We start from the raw sequence: 19,030 nt of genomic DNA on the forward strand, positions 1-19,030 counted from the left end.
CCCACAGCAACAGACTACACATTCTTCTCTAGTGCCCATGGAACATTCTCCAGAATCGATCACATCCTAGGTCACAGATCAGGTCTCAACCGGTACCAAAAGACTGGGATCATTCCCTGCATATTTTCGGACCACAATGCTTTCAAACTAGAACTCAATCACAAGAGGAAACTCAGAAAGAACTCAAATACATGGAGGCTAAAGAGCATCCTATTAAAGAACAAATGGGTCAACCAGGAAATTAAAGAAGAATTCAAAAAATTCATGGAAACCAATGAAAATGAAAACACAACTGTTCAAAATCTTTGGGATGCAGCAAAGGCAGTCCTAAGAGGAAAGCATATAGCAATATAAGCCTTTCTCAAGAAACAAGAAAGGTCTCAAATACACAACCTAACCCTACACCTAAAGGAGCTGGAGAAAGAACAGCAAATAAAGCCTAAACCCAGCAGGAGAAGAGAAATAATAAAGATCAGAGCAGAAATCAATGAAACAGAAACCAAAAGAACAGTAGAACAGATCAACGAAACTGGGAGCTGGTTCTTTGAAAGAATTAACAAGATTGATAAACCCCTGGCCAGACTTATCAAAAGGAAAAGAGAAAGGACCCAAATAAATAAAATCACGAATGAAAGAGGAGAGATCACAACCAACACCAAAGAAATACAAACAATTATAAGAACATATTATGAGCAACTATATGCCAGCAAATTAGATAATCTGGAAGAAATGAATGCATTCCTAGAGATGTATCAACTACCAAAACTGAACCAGGAAGAAATAGAAAACCTGAACAGACCTATAACCATTAAGGAAATTGAAGCAGTCATCAAAAATCTCCAAACAAACAAAAGCCCAGGGCCAGATGGCCTCCCAGGGGAATTCTACCAACCATTTAAAGAAGAATTAATACCTATTCTTCTGAAACTGTTCCAAAAAATAGAAATGGAAGGAAAACTTCCAAACTCGTTTTATGAGGCCACCATTACCTTGACCCCAAAACAGAGAAAGACCCCATCAAAAAGGAGAATTACAGACCAATATCCTTGATGAACATGGATGCAAAAATTCTCACCAAAATACTAGCCAATAGGATCCAACAGTACATTAAAAGGATTATTCATCATGACCAAGTGGGATTTATCCCTGGGCTACAAGGTTGGTTCAACATCCATAAATCAATCTATGTGATACATTAATAAAAGAAAGAACAAGAACTATATGATCCTCTCAATAGATGCAGAAAAAGCATTTGACAAAGTACAGCATCCTTTCTTGATCAAAACTCTTCAGAGTATAGGGATAGAGGGTATATACGTCAATATCATAAAAGCCATCTATGAAAAACCCACAGTGAATATCATTCTCAATGGGGAAAAACTGTGAGCTTTCCCCCTAAGGTCAAGAACACATACGTTAGGGATGTCCGCTATCACCACTGCTATTCCACATAGTATTAGAAGTCCTAGCCACAGCAATCAGACAACAAAAAGAAATAAAAGGCATCCTAATCGGCAAAGAAGAAGTCAAACTCTCACTCTTTGCAGATGATATGATACTTTATGTGGAAAACCCAAAAGACTCCACTCCAAAACTGCTAGAACTCATACAGGAATTCAGCAAAGTGGCAGGATATAAAATCAGTGCACAGAAATCAGTGGCATTCCTATACACCCACAACAAGACAGAAGAAAGAGAAATTAAGGAGTCGATCCCATTTACAATTGCATCTGAAACCATAAGATACCTAGGAATAAGTCTAACCAAAGAGGCAAAGGATCTGTACTCAGAAAACTATAAAATACTCATGAAAGGAATTGTGGAAGACACAAAGAAATGGAAAAATGTTCCATACTCATGGATTGGAAGAACAAATATTGTGAAGATGTCTACACATTCAATGCGATCCCTATCAAAATGCCATTAACTTTTTTCAAAGAAATGGAACAAATAATCCTAAAATTTGTATGGAACCAGAAAAGACCCCGCATAGCCAGAGGAATGTTGAAAAAGAAAAGCAAAGCTGGTGGCATCACAATCCTGGACTTCAAGTTCTATTACAAAGCTGTAATCATCAAGACAGTATAGTACTGGCACAAAAACAGACACATAGATCAGTGGAACAGAATAGAGGGCCCAGAAATGGACCCTCAACTCTATGGTCAACTAATCTTTGACAGAGCAGGAAATCATGTCCATTGGAAAAAAGTCTCTTCAACAAATGGTGTTGGGAAAATTGGATAGCCACGTGCAGAAGAATGAAACTGGACCATTTCCTTACACCACACACAAAAATAGACTCCAAATGGTTGAAAGACCTCAATGTGAGACAGGAGTCCATCAAAATCCTAAAGGAGAACACAGGCCGCAACCTCTTCGACCTCAGCCACAGCAACTTCTTCCTAGAAACATCGCCAAAGGCAAGGCAAGCAAGGGCAAAAATGAACTATTGGGACTTCATCAAGATAAAAACCTTTTGCACAGCAAAAGAAACAGTCAACAAAACCAAAAGACAACCGACAGAATAGGCAAAGATATTTGCAAATGACATATCAGATAAAGGGCTAGTATCCAAAATCTATAAAGAACTTATCAAACTCAACACCCAAAGAACAAATGATCCAATCAAGAAATGGGCAGAAGACATGAACAGACATTTCTCCAAAGAAGACATCCAAATGGCCAACAGACACATGAAAAAGTGCTCAACATCACTCAGCATCAGGGAAATCCAGATGAAAATCTCAATGAGATACCACCTCACACCAGTCAGAAAGGCTAAAATTAACAAGTCAGGAAACGACAGATGTTGGTGGGGATGTGGAGAAAGGGGAACCCTCCTACACTGGTGGTGGGAATGCAAGCTGGTGCAGCCACTCTGGAAAACAGTATGGAGGTTCCTCAAAAAGTTGAAAATAGAGCTATCATATGATGCAGCAATTGCAGTACTGGGTATTTACCCCAAAGATACAAATGTAGGGATCCGAAGGTACGTGCAACCCGATGTTTATAGCAGCAATGTCCACAATAGCCAAACTGTGGAAACAGGCAAGATGTCCATCGACAGATGAATGGATAAAGAAGATGTGGTAATATATATACCCTGGAATATTATGCAGCCATCAAAAGGAATGAAATCTTGCCATTTGCAACAATGTGGATGCAACTGGAGGGTATTATGCTGAACGAAATAAGTCAATCAGAGAAAGACATGTATCATATGACCTCAATGATATGAGGAATTCTTAATCTCAGGAAACAAACTGAGGGTTGCTGGAGTGGTGGGGGGTGGAAGGGATAGGGTGGCTGGGTGATAGACATTGGGGAGGGTATGTGCTATGGTGAGCACTGTGAATTGTGTAAGACTGTTGAATCACAGACCTGTACCTCTGAAACAAATAATACATTATATGTTAAAAAAAAAAAAAAAAGAAGATAGTAGGAAGGGAAAAATGAAGGGGGGGAAATCAGAGGGGGAGACAACCATGAGAGACTATGGACTCTGACAAACTGAGGGTGCTATAGGGGGAGGAGGGTGGGGGGGTGGGTTAGCCTGGTGATGTGTATTAAAGAGGGCACGTTCTGCATGGAGCACTGGGTGTTATACGCAAACAATGAATCATGGAACACTACATCAAAAACTAACGATGTAATGTATGGTGATTAACATAACATAATAAAAAAAAAAAAGCAGCAGCTGGTTACAGACACGGAGGCAGGAAACCTTGGGTTTCAAACTCCGCTGCTGCCCATGGCTCTGTGGGCCTCAGTATACCCAATATGGAGAACGGGGAGAAGGATAGTACAGCTCCTAATAAGAATGCTTTAGATCTCTTCCTTTGCTTCTAGAAAAGACAGCTGAGTAGGTTTGGGAAACTGAGGACTCTGTTTCAGCTGGTGCTGGAATTCAAGGACACTAGCACAACAGGCGGGCCGAGGCCAATAAAGGCTTTGAGGGCACAGCAGTATCTGGAAGTCACACTTCTTTTGAAGAATCAGGAGTCCTAATCCTGATCCTGCCTCTCCTACAAGCTATTTATCAGTACCAGTGAGCAGGCAACGTTCTCTAACAAAAAGCCAACTTTCCTGCACAGACTGCAGGGGGCCATGACCAGCAAGCATTTCCAGAGACATTCCCTGGACAACTGACAGCACTTCACGCCACGGCTGACAGATTACTACTGCTCCTTGTAGCTCGGGAGTCACAGGGAGCTGGCATTTGAAACTCCTTTAGCGAACGAGAGACAGACGTGAGCGGGCAGGTTTTTGCTGGTTTTGATGTGCAACATGCCACTTGCCCCAACAGCCCTGATCACCCACTGACATTTCATGGCCTGTCTCCAGTCTCAGGCTTGAGGATCAGACAGTTTACTCCAGAGCCGGACGAAATAATTTGAACAGCACAAGCTGGATCTTCACAAAGACAGAAGCATTGCAAGGAGAACTCTGACTCTCTGCCAGAGCCCCGGGCTGGGTGTTTAGCTAAGCAACTTGGCCAGGGGTGGGGACAGCTTATTTTTCTCAATTACTAAGCTCTCTGCAACCCATTCACTCCCAATCGCAGATGGTTACACAGACCAGCTTCTCGCCATTCTGTCTCAGCCAGAGTCCTTGGGGGCTCCCCTCTCGTCCATGATACTCACTGAGCACCCACTACGCACTGCATCCCGTGCCTGGTGAAGGTGGGGACAGGCACTGTTTCTGTCTCTGGGGCCTCACATTCTTAAGGCAGACACAGAGAAGGTGGCAGTTACAGTAACAAGTGTCCCCCAAGCCAGGCACTGCTGGATGATGTGCTCGCCTTCCAGCTTTGGCTACAGGTCTCTTCTTAGACTGTTCTCTCACCTTCCCTCTCCCCCCAGCCCCCAATGTGACAGCCACACAGGCATCCTCTTCCTTCTTCACACACAGCATCTTGCCTTAGAGCCTTGGCCCAGGCTATTTTCTCTGTGTAGAACATTCTACCCTCCACTTTTATTAAAGGACACCTCCTGAGAAAGGACTTCCTCACCATCCCCTATAAAGCATCCTCTCCCCTCCCCCCACCCGCTGTCTCTCTCTCTCTCTCTCAGCCCCACTATAACACTTGCCAAAATTTGAAATTGCGTATTTATCTGTTTGGTTACTTATTTATTTCTGTCTACCCTACCAGATTGCAACCACCAGTGAGCTGGAATGGTGTCTGTCCCAGTTCCCACTGTCATGTTCTGCACAGAGCCTAGAACAACTAGAAATGTTCACAAACTGCATGCTGAACCAGTGAAGGAAGGAGTTTTTCTATAAGGAGTGATGATGGAGTAGGAAGGCAGCTGACTCTGGAAGGCTCCATTAGTAAGGAGAAAGGGTCTGGGGTTTAGTTTTAGCAGGAAGAAGAAAGATCGCCAAGCATTTTAAGAGGGGGAGACACACAAACAGACCTTTATTACAGAATCCTCCCCACCTCTTCCGTCATGCAGAAACGACCTTTGGGGGCAGGGGAAGGGCAGATGGGAGGTAAGGAGATCTATTAGGAGAGGTCTATAAAAACCAAAGTCCTCACTACTTAGTGTGGTCCAGTGACCAGCAGCATGGACACCACCTGAGAACTTGTTAGAAATGCAGAAACTCAGGCCCCACGCAAGACCTGCTATGTTGCAACGGGCATTTTAGCAGAATCTCCAGGTGACTGTTCACATCCCTAGAAGCTGGGCTTTAGGTGGGCTTTAGGTGGCCTCATCTGCCTTTGTGGAATGGGGGCTAGAACAAATTCATGAGTGCCCCCAAAATCCACAGTTCCAGACGTATTCAGGGTACCAGCAGCAAGCCCTCCTACTACAAACCATCTCAAACGGATTCCATCAGGGGCCAGGGACAGGAGGGGAAGGGGCAAGGGTGGGTATGCTAAGCTGAGCTGGACTATTTAATCAGGATTTACTGACTGTGACCCTGGGCAGAGAAGCTCTAATTCCCAGGGCAGGTCTGAGGCTGGGGACATAAGGATTCCTGACTCTGGCTACGAAGATGTGTGAACTTTTTTTTATTTCCACTCTAAGTTTCCCCAGCACCTGGCACAGAGTTTGGCACATAAGAAGGGCTCAGATGATATGTGTTGAAAGAATAAACAAACAGCCAAAGAGTGATTATGATGTTGAGGTCCAAAAAGCAGATTACACGGGCCTGAGTACAAGCTAGACATACCTTCTGGCTTCCTGTTTTGTTAAACATATCCCCTTTAGTTAGAAAAATGTGAAAATCTGAGAGGATACAACTCTGCTTTCAGTGAACAAAAATATATCATCTGCGCAACAGAGAATCAGCAGGAAAGCATGGCACAGCCTCAAAATAACCCAAAAAAGCCTCAGGGCACAGCAGGCAGGGAGGGCCCCCCACTAGCCCTGTGGGAGCCCCATGGTGTAAAGGTTAGGATGGTGAGGGGCTCACAGGAAGAGACACTGTCACCTGTGTGTGCAGAGCAGGGAGGACCAAGACGGGACCCAGCCCAAGAACCACCTGGTAGCAGTGCTGCTGAAAGCAACCGTCTTCAGCCCCAGAATCTAAGTGCAAGGGAGCCTCAGAGAGACAACAGGAGGAAAGAAAAAAAGCACTGCAGCTCGAGCTGTGGGAGATGCAAGGCCATGTCCTACAGCAAACTCCAGAGACACCCACAGGCTCAGCTATAGGACTCACATCTGCGGAACCGCTTGCTACCTCACCTTCTCCAGGAAGCCTGCCTGGACTGACTTTAGGATCACACGCCACCCTCAGAAACCATCCTTTCCCCACAGTCCTTGATCACTCCAGTTCCATGGGAGGTAACATTTGTATCCTGTCTCTTCGGCTAGAGAGTCTCTTCATGCGGCAGCCTCTTGAGGGTGAGGCCCAGAGCCCATCGAGAGTCACGGGCCCTCGTGCTAGCACAGAGACTCATGAGAACACGCAGACATGGGATATTCTCGATGACAAAAAAAAAAAAAAAAAAAAAAATGGAGATGACTGACCTTGGAAGTATAGGTGTGGCCATCGGAGCCGCAGACCATGGCTGACTGGGCCGCAGGGCAAGGCTTGCACTTCACCAGATTCGAGGGTCCGACCCAGTGTTTGTGGGCCATGCTCCCCTTCTTTTGCCTAAGGATGGAAAGAGAGGGGATAAGTTCACTGAAGCTCCGGTCCCCACGGGTCTCACCTGCAAGCTGCCTGGACGAAAGCCCAATCAATCAACAACAGGGCTGGTCACACAGCCAGGCTCATCCTGGAGGCCTTTGCGAGTTTGTTCCCGTTTGTTCCAACGCTAACCGGGACAAGAGAGTCTGCTCCAAAAGCCCCGGTTCTTCCACCCACCAGATGCGACCAGGAGAAATAACAGAAAACATGACTTGGTGACATGGAAAGACATTCACAGCACATTAAAAGAAACAACGAGGGAGCGGCCGCACCAGCTCCCCGAGCCCCCAGTCCAGGGTGCGGCATGTCCGGGGCACCCGGGCACAGCACCCCGGAGTTTGCACTCCTCCGGGGTTGATGGGCAGCCTTCCCACCGGGCTGACACACACACAACTCAGATAGCAGCTGAGACAGAAACGCATCTCCCAACACAACCAAATGACTTTATCACAGCTGTGGAAAACGATCTCTGGATACATTTTGAAGCAATTTCAGTCCAGCTTCCAATTTGCCATTCTATAGAGGCTCTGATGGGATGTCACTTTAAACTGCTAAAATAATCAGAATTCTACTCTCCCATTCCGGCTCCAGTTTCCCCCATCCCAACCTGTGTCATAATGACAAATGATGCTATTAGGATGGCCTATGTCCACGGAAGGCACCCCACCCCTGAATCAGAAGCCACTGAAATAAAGGCCTGCAGTGACTGCGCCCTTCCTCTCGTCGCCCAGCTGCTCCCCCCACAAAGCAGGGGGAGGGACTCTCACGGCCATGGGGCGAGCTCCAGCAGGAGGATGGGCCGTCTGGATCCACCAGGTGATCATGGGGCCCTGCCAGCGTTTTTCCCTTGCAGTGCTGCCTGGTGGTTAACCTCTGGGCTCTGGAGTCAGAAGACATCAAGTACAAATCTCAGCTCCGCCACTTACTCACTACGTGATCTTGGCAGGATATGTAACCCTGGAACTGTAAGTAAGTCTCAGTTTCCTCATCTGTAAAATGGGCGGGAAGCAGAATCTACTTCAAGCCAGTGGCATGAGGATTAAATGAGCTGATGCATGTATTCGGTCTAATGCCTAGACACCAGAAAGCCATAAAAATGTCAGCTGTCGCTATAATTCTTATTTGCCCCAATAATATAATGGGGTATAGAGGATGAAATTACCACTGCCAGAGAAATGTGACTTCATTCCAAGGCCCAAGACTTGGAATGGCATTTAACTCTCCGGAAGAACTCATGGGGCCACAGAAGGAAAGCTTTTCTACTAGTTATGGAATAAATCTCCAGCTCCATATGAATTTGGATTTGGAGTCTGAGGCGACCCACACTCTTCCAGGAAAATGATCTAGGAAGAGTACCCCCCAACCTGGTTTTTATCCTACCTTCAACCTTCCCTAGCCATATAGGGGAGGCAGTCCAAGGAGGAAGGTCTGTTTGGGAAACTACCTTTCAGATTGACCACGTACCCACAGCACAACCTTTAGGGCCATGAGGGGATGCCAGGCTGGCAGGGCCAGAGGGCTGGGCCTGTCTGACCAATGAAGTGAAAAAGAAGGTCCCACAGGGACACCATGAGATCACCTAGTCCAGCTTGCTCATCTTACGAATGGTGAGAAGTGAAGCCCAAGTTGGGTAAGAGCCTTGCCCACAGTCAGGAAGACAATCAGTGGCTAGGACTAGGATTACGATGACACTGACGCAGCTGCACAGTGACCAAGGATGAATCTCTCTTCTTCAGCCCCTGTCAGCCCCACCTAGATTACTAACTTAAAACTTCTTTGGGGGCACCTATGTGTTTGTCAGGGGTGGTCCTCTCTCTACTGCCTCCCTACTTCTGTAACAGCTGCCCACCTTGTCCTGGCCTCTCTGTCTGAAATAAAAACATCTCCATTCCTAAATCACATGGACATGAGGTCTCCTAGGATCCTTTGTCAAACATACCTGACTCCTTCAAGGTCTGCTCCAGACTAGAGAAGAAGGGAGGATGGGTGATGGGACTCCATGCAGCAGCCAAGCGGGCTGTCAGCATGGGGTGAATCTGAGAGTCGACGATCCCTTCGGCAGAATGCCGCACATTTATCATCATTCATGCGGCAGACTGTCTGACATTGATAATGAATCCACAAATACAGGGAGCAGTTCTGGCATCTGGCAACCCCTCTCCTGGGTCAGTCCCCAGGGTTCATGGCCAATGCTGAAGCAATTCTTGTTATGAGTTCCCAGAAAGAGGCTATAAAGCCCAAAGAGTGGGCAGCTTTGCTACAGCAGATATAACCACGTACAATGACGCCCCAGAGGAAAGAAGGGGCTGAACCAAAGGGAGAGTAGGGAGAAGTGAACACCGAGCCAATGGCTTTGAGGAAGAAATGGAATCACCTATCAAAAACCAGTTAATGACAGGCCATCCCTACCCCTGGACATTGAACTTCACTATTAAATTAAGTTCATCATGAGGACACAAAGAGATGAGGCTGGCTGATGCTTGCTAGCAGGCCGGGGGCATCATGGAGGCTCCCTCGATCTCCGGGGGGGGTGAGTGGGTGGGTCTCTATGTGCTGACCACTGCAGCACTCACTCAGAAGTTCATCACAAAATCACAGACTGTCAGAACAAGAAAATACCTTAAAATGAATTTAGTCCAACAATTCTACTTTATAATAAATGAGGAAGGAGACACAGATGGGATGTGACTTGGCCAGTGTCACACAGAAATACAGCAAAGCTACCTCACATGCATTTGTCAAAATGAAGTTATTCTGGAAACGGCGACACTGTTCTGGGACCATTTTAATTCCTATTTTGGCATCTGTATTTTCATCATCAGGGGGCAATTTTATAAATAAGACTCCTCTGAAACATTGTCCCTGGCTCTGCACCTGCAAAGGAGCAAGCTGAGCATACCCAGCGTCGGGCGGTCATGGAGGCACCATGTCTGACCTCTCTCTCGTAGGATGCCTTGGGGACTAGAGGTAAAAAGGCCAACCCAATCTCAATGTTCACAGGCCTACCTGTCACATTGGAGCAAACTCAGATGTTCCTTACCTCACTAGGACTCTGGTGGACATGGCACCCAAACCTATGGTCTCCGTCCGGGGACAAATTATATAAAGTTATGTTGCAAGTTTATGTGATCCCATGGAGGCAGAACTTCCCTGGCTACTGTGTGTATTTCAATCCCCACAATTCACCCAAACCCTAAAACTTAACCCATCCAGTCAAGGCAAGGGACTAAGTGCTCGGACTATAAGGTATTTCACTTCTTAAGTCCAAGAATGAAATCCTATGAAGGAGTCTTGATGGAAATGCTATACCCAATGCCACAGACATTCATCACCTGGCGTGACACAAGCAATTTAATCTGGGAAGCAGGTCCTGCCAGCCTTTCAATTGGCCATGAAGCCCTAATTCCACCCTGAGCTGGCTGGTGCTAGGGGCAGCCACACTTCCTACCCTACTGACAACACCATAAAGAAAATCCCAACCCACAAGCAGCCCAGAAAGGACAGCACACAGATACCTGGCAGGTCATGGGCACTTCTTTTTCTCTTGTGCTTAACTGCTTATTCTCAATCTTTTTTTTTTTTTTTTTTAAGTTTACCAAAATTCCCAGCATTTATGTTTCTGAAGCAGAAAGATGATTCTTAAGTACAAATCTGATGACATGACTCCCATACTTAAAACCTCCCTCTTCCCACCCCACTCCCGGGGCACAGGCTGAACTCCTAGTTTTGGTATTACAATGACTGAGCCCTACCTTTGCAGGGTCAGTGCCTGCTTCCCACCCCCTGACACACACAGACACACAGACACACAGACACACACCCACCACCACCACCATCACCACCACCACCAAGTGTTTTTACTCCAGCCACCCTCTGCTGCTTCCCAGAGCCCAACAACAATCTCTGTGCACCTCTACCACCATGTGGATTTTTTCCTCCATCTGATGCATCTTCATTCCCATCCACATTGCTCCCCTCCATCTGCTCTGCCTCCTAAGGCGAAATTCTACAAGCCCCGGTTCAATACCCGCCTCCCGCAGTAAGTCTCCTGGGGCCCCTCCACAGGCAGTCCAGCCACATGCCCATACCGCCGTGGTCCTGGGATCACTTCTGGTCAGGCTCCCGCCTAGTCTCCCAGTGAGAACCTTGCTTTGACTTGACCAAATGCAAGTGGCTACGATTATTCCAATAGGGTATAGGACGTGGGGTAGACTCAGGCTAAAAGCCTTGGAGCCCATCCTGGACACCTCCCCTTCGTGCCCTCACCACTTTTCCGCATCACTCAGTCCTCCTGCTCCAACTCCAGCCAGCCCTATGAGCCTCCTCCATGTTCCTTGTATGAGCCATGCAAATGCAAGTCTACATGACTGCACAAAGACTTTCTGCCTTCATGGTAAATGGGTGTCCCTCGTTCCAGCTTCAGTCAACTGCCTTTCAAGACGTCGCTCCTGAACCTGTGAGCCCGACCTCAAGGAGACTAATCATGACATTATTTGTGCCAACATTACATCTGGTTCAGACTCAGCTGTGACATCCACTGCAGCATAAAGCAGTTCTTTTTGAGTCTATCTTCCTCAAGGGTAGACTGGCTGTCACCATTTTTGTGCTCCCGGGGCTTGGAAACACAGTCAATCCTCAACACATGAGTTTGTTCAGTGAAAAAGGTGAATTTATTAATCTGGACCTTTAGAACTTCCTCCTTTTATTTCTGGAAATTACCAGCACTAACTACCAGACTAACTAGAAGACAGACCTAGTGTGTGGTTTTAAGCAACAAGAATTCAAACTTGAAAAAACAATGATTAGCAAAAATTTTCTACAGCCAACTGAGAAGTGGGTGGAGGGAACTCTGCTCTGCACGTCAGGGCTGAAGGCTCCTCCTGTTCCAGAGGTCAGACTGCTTCCCAAGCTGGGTAAGGACCTCTGACGCAATGGCGCCAAATTCCCAGCAGATACCAACTTTGAGGATTTAGGAACGAGAAATCAGAATTCTCAGGAATCCTCAAGAATTGCTAAAAGAGTAAGTTTTTCTACATTCTTCACAATATTTACATGTTTTTTAAACCAACAGGAAATATTAAGTTTAGTATTAATTATAAAGAAATAATAGCCTGAAGTGAAAATTCAAACAATGGAAATTATCAGCACTCATTATTGGGTAGTACTCAAATGATGGGACCCTTCCAGCAAGGGAACAGCACAGCACAGAATCTCATGTCGATAGTCTCAATTTCAAGACTTACACTGTTCCAAAATGATTCTTTGGAACACCACTCAGAGGATTTCTCTTCAGTATAGTATGTAAATAAATGTATTAGCATTCATATTATATACAAGAGCAACTCACACTCTTACAAGAGGGCAGCAGCTACAAGCGAGACCGACCAGACTGTGACCACTCTTTCCAACACGTTCCCGTCCTAAGTTCCTGGAAATGCCAACCTTAACCTTCAAGTCCACACACCAGCAATGTCTTGCTCTTGTTTCCCACTGGACCCTGCCACTCCTCACTCAGATGTCCCCACCCTCACCAATCAAGGCAAGGCCCCTCTCCTGCCAATTCCCCACAGTTGACTCAACGAGGTCTTTGATGACATCAGTTCACTTGGCCATGACCAGAGGAGGACCATAGCCAAGACCTAAGGCAAAACAGTGGCAGGACAGACACTTTCGGAATAATTTTCTCAGTGACAGATGGGCAGGTATACGTTTCTTGACATCGATCCTGCATGATGAAATTCAACAATCTGGGTCCAAAAAAAATTTAAGGGTATACTGGGGGCGGGGGCTGCTAAGAGCCTATGCAGCATTGTTGACTTAAATTTTCTTTTGGTTATTGAAAAAAGGCCCTTCATTGTATAGCACCCTGGTATTCTAACAGGCGCATAACTTTAGATAAAATTGCTTTACTCTGTGTGAACAGCTGGTCAAAGAGTAAAGCAAGTCCAGATAGTAAGTGACAGTAGCTAGCAGGACTTGAGTAGTTTTGTGGGACAACCACCTGCCAGTCTAAGGGCCCTGAACACATCTCCCTGACTCCTCCTACCCCATGACCCTCTGACAGTGGATACTGTCATTAACCCATTATACAGAAGGGAGAAACTGAGGCTTATGGAACAGCCAGTCACAGTCCCAGGACCTTCTCTTCTGTCCTGTGTCTGTTCTCCCATCAGCTCTCTAAAGCAGACCTGTCAGCTCAGAGCCATGGAGAACCCACCCAAGAAGGGCCCGTTTCCAGCGATCCCAGTGTTTGTCGGCTGGTAGCCAGCATCACAAGCATTGTATTCTCTTGTTAATACCAAACTGCCCATTCAAAAACAACACTGAATTTGTTTGCAAAATCTGAACTAATTGCTTCTAAAACAAGGATGGAAGATACTCAGAGAGCTAACAGTGCTGGCTATTCTGAACCAGAGACAAAATAATGAATGTTAATTGAAATGAAAAACATGTTAACCACTAGAATAATCTGTCATGTAAAATGATGCTATAATTCCTCCGTTGTTAGGGTTATTCAAGTCATTACACGAAGTCATAAAATTACACAGGAAGAGCATAATGGCCTGTGTCATTTGCAAAAGCTGCTTTGATGACAGAGACAGGCTCTCACGTCAGACACTCTCCATCCTGGTATCCATGGACTCATAAGTCTCCATCCTCTTCCAAAGGAAGATGATGACAGATGCAAGATCCTGTCCCAAGAGAGTCCAGTTTTCCTAATGAACAGATGTCCATTAGAGAACAGAGGAAGAGCTCTCAGTGTGCATGCAGTCACTAGGGTGTGCCTAGGGGTACCCTAAGTGCTACTGGGCACCCACGTGGTATAAAGACATGCTGCTTACAAATGCTTGAAATTTAAAAGGGCAAATACATAATAATAGCAGCTATATATTTAGTGAGGACTTACTATTCTCCTGATACTATTATTATTACTACCAACAGTAATTAACATGTTTTAAGCTCTCAAGTTCCAGGCATTGTCTTAAGCCCTTTACTCAGTGATGTGTCTCATTTACTCCTCCCAAGGCTTCTCCCCACTGGAGTTGACCCAGGTAAGGTCGGTGAAGCTCATGATATACTCCATGTCACGGCTCAAACACCTCAAGCCCCGGAATACGGAGAGAGCCATCGGTTCACAGGCATGCTTCCAAACCATCATCAACAAGGTTTCTAAAGTACCTTCAAATCCATAGAAAAACTATGTGTTTTTACAGTTTTAGAGCAGAATCAGGGCCACCAAAAAATTATGTGCCTGGTATGTCAGCAATTCCAAAAGCAGGATCATCTTCCAGGTATAGGTCAAGGTCAACCTGAGTCTCCATGACCTTCCTATCACCTGAGCTGTGTCATGGCCGAGGCAGCTGGGGATGCATCTACTCTTCATAGATGAGAAGAGTCAAGAGCCAGATGACAGTTTCCAAAAATACTGTATGCAACTGTGTAAATGAACTCAAGGTGGGGAAGAAGACGAGGAAGGCCTGAGGGTCTGAGAAAGGGAACCTCTGCTTGGTGACTCGACACGGCTATTGCCTGACTGACAATCATGTGCTGCTCATCTAAGTTGTTCCAAATCTAAAAAAAAATGCATTTTCAGAATTTTTAAAGAATGCAGGTTGCCAAATCCACACCTGACTGTGTCTCCCATGTCTCCAGTTGTGTTTACAGAAGCTAGGGTAGTTTAGGGGGGCCTGAGTGGCTCAGTCGGTTAAGCATCTGCCTTCAGCTTAGGTCATGTTCCCGGGGTCCTGGGTTCGAGCCCCGCATCGGGCTCTCTGCTCAGCAGGGAGTCTACTTCTCCCTCTCCCACTCCCCCTGCTTCTGCTCTGTCTGTCTCTCTCTCTGCTGGGAAAAAGGGGACTTAATTCACCTAAATAAAGGTGACCGAGCCTCAAAGGTTTCAGGGGAGACTAAGGGGTCAGATCACTGTATCTGAACTAAATTTCCAAATTATGTTGAGCGTTTGTTCAAGGAAAGCTATCAAAACTGAAGGTATAAACATCCTAAACGCAGCTAGGATTCTAAACACAATCTTTACTTTTTCACTAAACACTTAGTAAATAAATACCTGCTATGTGCCAGAAATTGGGCAAAGAATCCAAAGCCGATGCTAGCCCTGTAACTGACAGACTGCTCTAACACACATCACGTGTCACCACTATTACTAAAGGGTAATGATCATATTTAATTACTCTGAACGTCTGCATTGATGTGAGGTAGGTGTTGCCTTAACTCCTTTATTCTTACATCTTGAGACGCTGAAGATTCTCACAGACTGCTACCTTGTCCAAGAACATCTCTACGGAGCAAGCAATGTGCCGTCCATTTCGGAAACACCGTCCCCCCGCCCCCCCAGCCATTCTCCATTTACGAGTGTCAGAAGCCATGTGTGTGGTCAAAAGTGCACAGAGGGCAGGAAGAAAAGGAACTTGCCAGATGACACAGACATTTCTAGACCTTACTTGCAATCAACGTTCCCTTATACTTGAAACCGAGTATCTATGTCCAGGGATCCTTGTCAAACCTACTTTTAGCCAAGAACATGCTCTCGGTGTTTCCTGACCAGATCAGGAAGATTAGCAGGCTGATATGTAAATTCCACTAACTGCGGGTTGGAAACTCTGGTCTGCAGTCACCTCCTATTAAGAGAGTGACAGAGCTCGGCCAGGGGCAGCAAGGGGCTCTGGAAGGCAGAGACAGTGGGGTTTGAAATCAGAGTTCAGCTTGGTACACGAATGTGGCCGTGGAGACCTATAAGCATCAACAGTCCGCATGCATGGATGGACACACATACACACACACACACACACAACCCAACTAAGATTTTGCTTTGTGAAGGAAAACGCCAAGCCTGCAGTGTAATGGCAAGCTATTAGGGAAATATAAGTGAACGGTTGAACTTTCTTTATTCCCGTAGGATAGTGGATAGTGAAGTACTCAGTCTTAAAAAATCTATTTCTTCCTAAAAGGGGGAAGCAAAGAAATTGTGACTATTACCCACTGACCTTCGGCATCCCTGTTTGATGTCTCATTTTACCGCTCTTCTTTGTGCACTGGCCCAAAAAAGAGAGGTCCCCTTCCAGCCCTGAGATCTTAGTGGAAATTGTTAGCAATGGACACGCTAATTGGGAAAAATCAAATGATAAGCAAGCAAGCCCAAGGCCGAGAATTTCATCTGGCTTCCCTCCTTGAGCATTCATAATCTTGACCCTTTGCAGGAAGAATTGAGGGTGCTGTTTGTAAGCTCAGGTGTGCAGACAAGGGTGCAATTCCAGACAAGGTGCAGACAAGACAATTCCACCATCAGCTCTGCTGCTATCATCTTAGAAAACATGGGCTGGCATTCCTGGGGGGACAGTTCATGACTGTGGGCATGTGTCTGAGAGAAAGGATTCTCATATTTGTTTTCTAGTCACCAGCAACAAAGCACCCTGTCCTGAGACGGCCATGTATGATCCACCTTGGGAAGAACAAGCTAGTGAAATGAAGCAGAAGTGGGGAGACAGTATGACATCAGGGACGCTGCGGTTTGCAGGACAGGCCAGAGACAGGAAGCTGACAGGCACGTGGTATTGGAGGAGCTGAACACCATCATGCACACACCATCCACAGCCGGCCATGCCCCCAAAGCACTGCGGGAGGCAGAAAGAGCCCCATCAGCACCGTAACTTTGCCCCTGATCTGGAAGCTTTCTTCACCTTGTCACAGTAAAGAAGCTGGAGCCCTGACAAGGCTCTGTGGCCTTCACTGGTGGGGAATTTTCTGGAAATGTGGCCAGGAACTAAGGCTAACTCCACGGTCCTGGGTCTTCTCGAACTCTTATCTTCCGCTGCCACGATCCTCCCACCCTTCTGCAAGCATCCACTCACACACCACCTCACCCTGAGGCTATCTCTGACGTCCCACCCCCTGTGTTCCGAGTCCCCTGGATGTGCCCTGCAGCTCTTCATCACCAGTCACTCTAGCTATACTCAGTCAGGTTCCCAGCCGATCCCATGTACAGACGCGATGCTCCAGAATGTGCTGGCACAGGGAATGATAAATCCACAGGTCCCAATGTATTCAATAGCAGAACCTGGACCAATGTACAGAAGCTACCAACAGAAAATCCATTCAAGTCACTGTAAGGAAGACACCTCACACCGTGAGTGAGAGCTGTACAGAGACAGAGTGTCTGTCTAGAGAAGGCTGGGGAAGGAGGCTCCCAATACCATAAGAGTTCAGGCAGGGGTCACCTAGAGGAAAGGGATTCTCCAGAAGGCACACCATGATTGGCCCATAAGCATTCTTCTATGACTGGACAGTGAGGAGGTTGTTTCCATTTCTATGATTCTGTAGTCAAGTGCACTGAACACTCTTGTATACAAATCTTAATGTGCATCTCTATATCCATGAGACAGATTTTCCAAAGTGGAATCATGGGGTAAATGAGGCCAAAATGCCCACCAGAAATGGTAAACCAATTTATACTCCCATCAACAGCACCCTGCCAGGACCATTACCCCAACCCTCCACTCTGCCCTTATCTACCAAGTATCACTCTGATGCCAAGTTGCTTGGACATGCCACCAAAGGTCCACAAGTAATCAACAGAGTCATTAAGAGCAACAATCCAACTTTGCCCCATAACACCAGATGAAATAATAGCACAGGGAGAACTGGTAAAGTTGGAGAGTGGGTAGATTAGCAGGAAATCAAATGTCACCCCACTGTGTTCCAATCGGTTGGCAGGTGCACTGTGGGCTCACATTGGAGGCCCAAGGACCTCCCAGTGGTAGGGAGCTCATCGCCCAGCCCTTGTGCATCAGGCCTCTCCCCAGCTCAGAGAAGGACCCAAGAGAACAGTGCCTGCTGCCTCACTGGGCTATCTCCTGGCTGAGCAGGCAACATGGGCTGCAAGCAGTCCTTCTTGTTCTGGAAGGCAGGAAGGGCCAGTCCCATAGATCAAGAGAGAGAGGAGTCAGACTTCACAGAGAAGAGATTCTGGAGCTTGCAAGACTCCTGGATGAAGAGGACGAATTGAGGCTGGTCTCAGGGGAGCTGCGGGGGAGACATGCCAATCTCAGGGGCCCGGCTCATGGAGGCCGCCAGAGTAGATGCCCAGCACATGTCCCTTCCTTCCTGCAGGCAGATTCAAAGGCCCTCCTGCAGCACTCTGAAGAACAGACCTCCAGCTCTGAGAGATTTGAGGGGTCAATGAGACAGATGACACTTTATCCCCTCCGAGACCAAGCCTGTACCTCCAGAGGGCTGCGGACCTTTAGCTGTGTCCAGCCACTGAGCAGAGAGTGAAGGCGAGCAAAGAGGCAGGGTGCCCCAGGAACAGGCCACCAGGTGAGGACAGAGTGCGGAGTCTGGAGTACATTGCCCCTTCCCAATAATAACAAGACCACTTTCACACCAGACTGACACACCGCTTCCGGCTTCCCTGTGGGGTTTCACAGGAACCATCTGAGCATTTTTCTGGATGGTCAAGAGTATGGTAGTTCCTACAAAGGGAAATGGGATATACCCCGCCCTCATATGAACAGCCCTGACGTGACTTGGAGCATTGCTCTGTGACTCGCTGACCTCTCAGAGCTCCTAATTAAAGACACCAGCCTGGCCCTGGATCTCCAGCTTCTTTCTAGAATTAAGTGACTCATTCATCCCTTCAATATGTCCTGAACATGTGCCAAGACCTGAGCTTATGCCCCAGAGGGAGTGTGGGCAGTGCAAGTAAGGGGGACTAACCTAACAAGGAGCAAGGGCGTGCTCTGCCAGGAGGGAACTTACCAATCATGACAACTGATACCATCCAGAACGTTAACAAGAGCAGGGCCCTTGCATGTGTGATCTCGTGTAGGCCTGAGCAACTCTGCAAGGTCTGCAAGGATTATTCCTCCAACTAGAT

At 46.8% G+C, this 19,030-nt stretch overlaps 1 protein-coding gene across 1 annotated transcript in view; it reads right to left on the reverse strand.

The window, feature by feature from the left end:
* SPOCK1 (SPARC (osteonectin), cwcv and kazal like domains proteoglycan 1) overlaps positions 1-19,030 on the reverse strand; it is a 180,492-nt gene that overhangs the window by 150,107 nt on the left and 11,355 nt on the right. The window contains exon 3 of the mRNA XM_064595652.1: positions 6,978-7,104. Within this exon, the coding sequence (XP_064451722.1) occupies positions 6,978-7,104 (127 nt within the window). The remainder of the gene's footprint in view (positions 1-6,977; positions 7,105-19,030) is intronic.

Source organism: Mirounga angustirostris, unplaced genomic scaffold, assembly GCF_029215605.1.
Source record: "Mirounga angustirostris isolate CCGP_5_RB_7025 unplaced genomic scaffold, mMirAng1.0.hap1 SCAF_7, whole genome shotgun sequence".
Taxonomy (NCBI): Eukaryota; Metazoa; Chordata; class Mammalia; order Carnivora; family Phocidae; genus Mirounga; species Mirounga angustirostris.